Below are 8,687 nucleotides of genomic sequence, written 5' to 3' on the forward strand. Positions count from 1 at the left end.
GAGGTCTATTTGCTATAGAAACACCAGGTAAAACCATTAGTAACTTTATATGGTGAAAAAATAATGTGGATCTTTTGTCCTTCAGTGCTTGTCCTGTTCCATAGCTTTTAGAAGTTTGTGCTGCATGAGGTTTAAGGGATTTTTTTTTTTTTTTTAACCTTTGTCTTTAGATTGATAATACAGAAGAAATCACCTTTGAAGCTTTGAAGAAAGCAATTGGTAAGATTTATCACAATTATATTTAATAGTGTAGTTATGAGTTACTGTGGAATTACTAGAGAAAATTTGTTGTCTGAATGGCATAATTAAAATATTACATTTGTTTTTATCAGCAAGTCAGCTGATTTAAAGTTTCAGCCATTTATTTCTAAATTTCTGAAATAAGATCTTGATAATTTTGAATTCATTATTTGAAACTCATGTGACTGAGTGAAACTGTATGCAAACTGCATTTGCTTTTCTATGGGATTTGCCCTTTCAGGCCTAGCTAGAAATAATGAGATTTTTCAGTTGTGAGATTTTCAAAGTTTTCAGTGCATTCAGGAAATGGACTGTAAGATACGATTGCAGATGTCAAGAACACTCAGCTAGTAGAACTCATAGAGTTAAGAAATAATAGAACTGTTTGAGTAGTTACTAATACAGTCCAGCCTACCAAACTTCTGTCAAAAGTGTGGATTGAACGTTGACATTTTAAACAATAGATAAAGTATCATTTTAAACAATAATTCAGTCTGATAGTTTTCCAAAACTAACCAATTGCTGAAGTACATAAATTTGTTAGATGCTGAAAAGTTCCAGCTGCTTGTAGGTTCACTTGGCCTGCATTCCAAATTCTGTTTAAAAATAAATCCTTCCCAGCTGTCTGCATGATGCTGGGAGGGCAGATATTGCCCTCTTCTCTTGAAGGAAGAGACTTGAATGCAGTGCAGTGCAGTGCAGAAGTGGAGTCTTGAGAGCAGATGATGAAACAATAGGAAGCCTTGGCTGGTGGTTAAAGCACATAGTAAGAAAGGGTAAAACTGGCATCCTCAAATGAGTTCCCTGAAATTGTATCAGCATTTTGCTTTAGAAGCAGTGACAATGTGCTTGGATGTGGCTGCTTGTTTGCTTTTCCAGTGCATGTTTGAAAGTTAGAAATACAGTGTAAAAGAAGACAAAACGCTTAGAGGTTCAAATCGCTCATACTTGATGGACAAAATTACACTTGCCTTTATTTTTTTCATTTTTTTTTTTAAAGATAACAATGGACTCGAAGAACAGGAAAAAGAAAAAAGGCGTCTTGTGATTGAGAAGTTCCAAAAAGCACCATTTGAAGAAATCGCAGCACAATGTGAAACCAAAGTAAGTTTCTGAAATATGTTATGTGCTATTGAAGATGCTAGGACAAGCATTAATAGAGGTGTGCTGGCTAAGGGTGCTCTGTGTTTCTATGTTTCTGCTGCTGTTGCTATTGAAGTATAGTATTCAGCTGTTTGTCTTCAGCTATTGTCTCTGTAATATCAATTATCTGTACTGGGAAGTTCCAGTTATTTAAAATGTGTTTTTTGTTGCTTCTACACTATTTTAAAAGGAATGGAAATCTTATTCACTCTTGAGCTTAATGTTATCTTTACTATCTTTGAAATCTGGATTCTTTATCCATCCTTATTTCCTTCTGGGATAAGCAGAACAGTGTTTACCTCGTGATATATTTTTTTTTATAATTAAATGTGTAACTTCTACCTTCAACAACAGAGTTTGCCTTGTGCTTTAAGGTAGGCTCACCTAATTTCACGTGCCTCTTCAAGGCTCAAAATCCCTGCAGCAGTGGGAAATTAAACAGGAAGTGCTTCCTAGATTTGCCGGGTACAAATGTGCAATACAATGTGTAGCCTGACATGTTCATTTTCACTCTACTCAAGATTCGGTAATTAATTTTTTTTTTTTTTTTTTTTTTTTTTCCAGGCAAACTTGCTTCATGATAGACTTGCCCAGATACTGGAACTCACTATTCGGTAAGACTTCATGCAAGAATATTGTGAATTAAAACTGAGTTTTAAAGCAATTGTGACTACTTTCAAGCAGTAATGTCATAGTGTTCTAAACATGTGTAATAGGCAGAAAATAACTGAAAGTTACTTTGATATTCTTGTTATTGAGTCCTTTATGTAGTGAAGAACACCAAGAAACTCTTCTAACTCTGCCAATTTTTAATTGTTCATTTGAATTTTTCAAGAGTTTTATCAAAAAGAGCATAACTGGCCCATGTTGTGGAGATGTTAAGAGCATTTATGTTATGATGTTACATTTTAAAAGTTAAAAATGTTTGTGTTTTTATTTATATGTATATCAGTAATATCAAGGAATATGATTATCTTCCCAGTGCTTTCTTCCCAATCTGTTTGAGAAATTTAGAAATTGAACAACCAAAATAGTACAAAAATCATACAGAACAGTGTTATTGCGAGTTCTTGCACATCTGTTGTGCAGTGTAAATAATATAAGTAATAAAATGCATTTTCATAGAATCGCTCAGGTTGGAAAAGACCTTAAAAATCATCAAGTCCAACTATGACCTAACCATACTACCCTAACTAACAACCCTTCACTAAATCATGTCCCTGAGCACCACATCCAAACGGTTTTTAAACACATCCAGGGATGGTGACTCAACCACCTCCCTGGGGAGCCTATTGCAGCACTTAACAAGCCTTTCTATAAAGAAGTGTTTCCTGACATCCAACCTAAGCTTACCCTGGCACAACTTAAGGCCATTTCCTCTCATCCTGTCAGCTGTTACCAGTGAGAAGAGACTAACCCCGCTCTCACTGTAAGCACCCTTCAGCTATTGGAAGAGAGCAGTAAGGTCTCCCTTTGCCTCCTTTTTCCCAGACTGAACATCCCCAGTTCCTTCAGTCTCTCCTCGTAGGCCATATTCTCCAAGCCCTTCACAAGCCTTGTTGCCCTTCTCTGGACCTGCTCCAGCACCTCCATGTCCTTTCTGTACTGAGATGCCCAAAACTGAACACAGTACTCGAGGTGAGGCCTCACCAATGCTGAGTACAGGGGCAGGATTACTTTCCTAGTCCTCCTCATCACAGCATTCTTGTGCTGTGGATGCCATTGGCCTTCTTGGCCACCTGGGCACACTGCTGGCTCATATTCAGCCGACTGTCTATGAGTACACCAAGGTGTACTTTTCATAATGCTATAACAAATCAGTGATTTGTTGATTTAGAAAAGAACCTTGATAAAAAATTTAAGACAGGATCAGGATAAAACACTGGCTGTGAAGGAGAACAAAACAGTAGTTGACTTTTCTCTCAACTATTAGGTTAAAAAAAAATGCTATCAGTATTATTATAAGTGATAATGATCATTCTTCTTACACAGACCTCCACCTAGCCCCTCAGGAACGATGACGATTACTGCTGGACATGCTCATTACCAATCTGTTCCAGTCTATGAGATGAAGTTTCCAGATCTTTGTGTGTATTAAGTGTCTTCTGAAGTCTGCTGGACATTATTTAGAGTAGAGTACAATAGAAAGAACAAGATGAGTTCTCAAATTTTATTGTTTTTCTTTCTAGCTAATTTTAAAATAGTGATGAACACAAGCCAAAACCAGATTACTTTAGCCAAAATCTTGAATCTGTTCAGTTTTTGTAAGTCTGGTTTTCCTTTTGAAGTTAGGTTTTCATTTATCACATTTTTCATTTTCATGTATGAGTACGTACACGTAAGTGTCATATATAAAACTTGTTTTTTCACATATATTAATTCAATTACTCTATCAGTTAGTCTTTCTGTAAATTCCTTTAATTTGTAAGTTGCTTTAATATGTTAATTCTTTTTAATTGAGGGACCTGATAGATGCTTTTTCCTTATTTTTTTCTTTTCTGCCTGAGTCATATATTGAAAGAAAATCATATTATATGTAACAGTGGAGTGCTGGCCTAACTCCCTTTTGTTCCTGCTGTTGCAGTTGATTAACTTGTCCTTTTTGTAATATATGGAGAAAAAAAGCAGAACAACAAAACACAATACCTTACATGTGTTCAAGTATGGTAAATGGATGAATGGACACTTGTTAAGTATTTCTGATGCATCATACAATATGCTTTTAGATATATACAACTAGTATATATGCTGTGTTTCTTGCTGTGAAAATTACTGCTTTGCATAAAGACAGGAGAAATCTCTTGAAACACTGAATTGTGCAATATTTTTCACATCTTAAAGTGTATAGTTTACAGACTGTACTTTTAAAAATGCAGTACTATTTTACTCTGTCTGCTTTAGTATAAATACATGAGAAGTATATTTAGTATAGGAGAAAATAAACTGAGGGCATTTTAAGTCATAAATGCAGAGATTACAATTATATTCTGAGGTATTTCTCTGTCGTTTATTACAGCTTTTTAGTGATGTTTTAGAAGTTGAAAGAAAGCTGAGTGAAACCATTTAAAGACCAAGAGTTTATTAAATGTGTTTTAAAGCAAAAGCATTTTTTAGAGATGTGTATGTTTGTTCATTTTTGTTTCATTTTGCAAATCTTTGTAGAAATAAGGAAAATGTGCTACTTTCATAGGTTTATGTATCTGAGTGTACTATTGAAATGAAAATAAAGTAAAACCAATCCAGTAGATCCCTCAGCTTTTGTTGATAACTGTCAAGGCTGTTTTTGACTCACTAAATTCTGCAGGCAAAACAAAACAACTATAGTTGTTGCCATGAATTGTAAAGTTGAAGTCCCTTGGTCTATCTGAATCTGAACCAGCACAAAAATGTCTGTATTAAATGCAAGACACTTAAGGTAGCCTGCAGTATATATAAACAGTGAACACAGGCCATGAACAAAGTGATTAACTTCAGTTACCCTGCTTTGAGTAGGGGCATGTGGAGATGACATTCAAAAGTCCCAATCAGAATTAATCTGTGATTGCATAATTCTAAGAGCCAAATGGTTGCTCTCTGATGGGCAGGGTACTAAATTGCTAACTTTGGGACATTTACAAACCCACTGTAAAACAGACTGTTAGTTATTTGAACTGAACTACAGCATGTATTCCACTAGGCTACTTTTAAAAACCCGATGGCACACAACATGAGAGAAATTTCAGCTACTTAAACCTATGAGATAACATGCTGAGAATTTCAGAAAGCATTCACAAAACTCAAAAGGTAATTGAGACCTTCTTTTCAGTTTAACAGTGAAATCACAGCTGTTAGTGGATGACGAAACAGCCCCTTATCTACAGCATTCCGTTGTGATTTTTACTGCTGCAGCTTATCAGCCTGATCAGACCACAGTCTACATAATAGACTTCGTTACCACTATAGCTTATAGTTTCACTTTTTGGTTTTCCTTGTTTGTTTTGTTGGGTTTTTTTAAAATGTAAGTCAGTAGTTTTTTGGCCTATATAAAGAGTGTAATTTTTTAAAGAGTAAATCTAACCTATGGATAAAATGTAAAACACTTATCCACTCTGTCATTTTTTTAAGGATAACACTGTGCACTTTTGTACAAAAAAGAAAATAAGGAGTCTAAAGAATATGAAATAAAGAATGTACTTCTGTTTGCACTCTTGCAGTATGCAGACTGTGCTGTAAATACAGGATTGTTTCAGTGACTGAATTCTGTTGCATGAATGCTGCATGTGAAAAGTAAATTCAGCAGTTCATTTTCTATTCTGTTTATGGTATTTTTCATTTATGGGATCCTGTAGGTTTCCATGTTTTTGAAGTTCCAACTAGCTTTCTGTGGGAAATGCAAGTGTTGTGCAGGTGTTGTGAAGGGTTTGAAGAGCTTTTAACACTGTGTTCACACGATATTCAGTTTCTTACTATCTGGAAATGCAGCAAGTCTCTGAGTTGGTAGTTGGTTCACATTGGCCATTTTTGACAGCTGGAATATGAGTCACTGTAAAATGTATTGTTTTGTAATTGTTGTAATATGAAGATAATGAATGAAACCAAGTGAATTAAGGATACTGTTTTACAGTTTAAAATTGCTTGTTTCATGTCTTTAAGTTCTTAAGACAAGCTGCAGAACTTTAAAGCTCCATATGCATACTGGCTCTGTTATCTGCAATACATCCAGTGCTGTCACAATGTTTATACACTTGTATCCAGCTGTTTAAACGTATTCCAGCTTTTGCTTTGTGTTTCCTTTCCCATTATGTCATTTTTAGGATTTTTTGGTAGCAGGTCACTTTTGAAGTAAATACAATCCCTGTATGTTTCAAAAGACAGAAATAGCCTGTTGTCCAAAATCAGAGTATGGCTATTTTGTCTTTTGTTCTGATGGTCATGTATTCTGTACTGTATGTAATGAACCAGTTCAATAAATGTAAGAACACACTGTGCAATCTATATTTAAGCAATAAAATCAGAATTTAAAATAAACCTTCTCTAAGGTGTCATGTGATTTTTAGTGTTTTCAATTAAAATGTTAGTGACTTTTTGACATTTAAGTTAAACCTTATTTTATGCACCTTTTTCTTGCAAACATAAAGCATTGCAGCATTATTAAACCAATACTTTTAGTTACTGTTGAACAACTACTGTGGTGAAGTCCACCAAAATTTGAGGAAGTAACAATAAAATTAAAAGAAAAAAAGCTAGAAAATTGAAATAAATAGATCAGTATCTAATGAAGTAGGAAATACTCCTAGACTAGCAATTAGAAGGAAGGAGAAAAAAAAAAAAAGCTGCAATAGATTTCTCCCTCATTTTGTTCTGTTAATCCTTTTTTTATTATTTATTTTATTGCTCATATCTGAGAATGAATGCAGCTTAGTGGGCAGGTTGAATGGGACCCTGAGCAGCCTGATCTAGTAGCTGGTAACCATGCCCACAACAGGGGGATTGGAGCTCAATGATCTTTAAAGTCCCTTCCTGCCAAAGCCATTCTGTGACTCAAATGATCCATTTTTATATCTGAAATTAGAGTATGTGAATGAATATAGGCTTTTCTGAGCAAATATATGCTTGTGTTGATGCATTACCGTGATTGTAGTACTATCTTCTAATAATTAGCAGAAACAATTTTTGTGTTTTTTTCTTTTAAGAGTGTATTTTAAATGCAAGCTTCAAAGCAGCAGCACTGCTTTCATTAATCAGAGAGATGAGCTGTGCTTTTATTAAGCAGTGGTGCACTTCATTCACTTGTTTAAAGGCCGTATTTTCTTCAACTAATTAGCTATCTGATCTTTTTCATTATCATTTTTATTTCTAACTGCTGTAAAGTACAGAGTAGTCTCCTATCACTATAATAACAGGTTGATACCTGAACAGTTCCAGCTGTGGAATGAGTAACAGTATCAGCTTAACTCAAATTACATCCTCAGCACTGGGCAATGGATGAGCACTGCTTTCATCCTTTGTACATTTTGCCCTGAAATGTCCTGAGGGGGGAATATCACAAACCACAGGTTTAATGTGCTGATTACTTCTAATTGTGTTAATGTCAAAGAACATTCCTTTATGTTTTAATTTGCTGTTGCCATTGTGTCAGCTTGCATTGCATCCAAGTTAAATGATCCAGTTAAGTACTTCATGAAATGGAGGTCATAGGTAGCACTTCTCTATCCAGCATTAGGTTGCAGTCATGAATCTGTAATGAATACTTTTATGACAAAGTTAAAATCTTTAAAGCAGGATTATAAACAAGAAATTTAGACTTCTAGGAACAGCCAAATCAGTAGGACAGTTTATAGCAATGCTTTTTGTTCAAAGAAATGTTAGTGGACATTTTTTGTTCAATGGGGAGGTTGTAAAGGGAGGAAATTTGGGAAGCTTTTAATCTCCATAGAAATGTTTTATAGAATTTTCTCTTTGCTCTTGCATGTATTTTCCATTAATAAAGTCTGTTTATGTTGAGAAGACTGAAGCATTAAGTGTAAGAACTTTCAGAAGCCTCCCTAATTCCAGGACAAAGTGATGCAAGTTCAATTTGGTTCTCAAATAAATAATTGATTTGTTTCTGGGTGCGTGGGATCAAACAATCAAACATGATTTCATAGAATCATAAAATGGCTTGGGTTGGAAGGGACCTCAGAGCCCAGCCAGCCCCAACCCCCTGTCCGGGCTGCCTCCCACCAGATCAGACTGCAGAGGGCCCCATCCAAACTGGTCTTGAATGCTTCCAGCGATGGGGCATCCACAACCTCTCTCAGCAGCCTGTGCCCAGCTTCACTGCCCTCTCAGTGAAAAATCCTCTTCATATCTAATCTAAAACTCCCCTCGCTTGAATTTCTTAAGAACGTTTTGTAAATTTTGTCAACTTTGACACTGGAGTTAATTTTTTTTTGTTCAATTTCATCTTAAGTGTACGTTGCAGACACAGAGTTGTGCAACTCTCAGCACTGTCGTGTTATGCAGCTGAAATCCAGTGGGAAACCTTGATAATACCATTGTGTAAGTCTTTCATATCCAAGTAATAAGGCTGCTATGATTTTGAACCTGGTTGTTTTTATTCAGTGGTTTCCTAACTTTGTTGATATGGTTAAATTTTAACTATTTTAGTCCTTGTGGCAATGTTATGATCAAAGCAGTGTCTAAATTAACACCTACTTTTTACTACGAAGTAAAAAAAAATGCATGTGTCCCTTTATACTGCTGTTGTCTGATAACTGGTGAATATTTTGAGGGGTGAATTTGGCCAAGAAAGTCCTTGAAGCAAAACTTGTAGTTGAAAGCAG

General features: G+C 35.3%; 1 protein-coding gene across 8 annotated transcripts in view; it reads left to right on the top strand.

Annotated features, from left to right (window-relative positions):
• EFR3A (EFR3 homolog A) overlaps nucleotides 1–6,385 on the top strand; it is a 70,298-nt gene extending 63,913 nt beyond the window's left edge. For 5 of the 8 annotated variants that reach the window (XM_090138004.1, XM_090138005.1, XM_090138006.1 and 2 more), the window contains 4 exons: nucleotides 171–219; nucleotides 1,241–1,344; nucleotides 1,948–1,997; nucleotides 5,189–6,385. In XM_090138004.1, the coding sequence (XP_089994130.1) occupies nucleotides 171–219; nucleotides 1,241–1,344; nucleotides 1,948–1,997; nucleotides 5,189–5,384 (399 nt within the window). In that variant the 3' untranslated portion in view covers nucleotides 5,385–6,385. Of the gene's footprint in view, nucleotides 1–170; nucleotides 220–1,240; nucleotides 1,345–1,947; nucleotides 1,998–3,375 lie in introns of all 8 variants that reach the window. The other 3 variants (XM_031591236.2, XM_090138007.1, XM_090138008.1) reach the window with 2 other exon arrangements.
• The last annotated feature ends 2,302 nt before the right edge of the window (nucleotides 6,386–8,687 follow it).

The sequence above is a fragment of the Phasianus colchicus genome, chromosome 3 (assembly GCF_987193195.1).
Source record: "Phasianus colchicus chromosome 3, bPhaCol1.hap1.1, whole genome shotgun sequence".
Lineage (NCBI taxonomy): Eukaryota > Metazoa > Chordata > Aves > Galliformes > Phasianidae > Phasianus > Phasianus colchicus.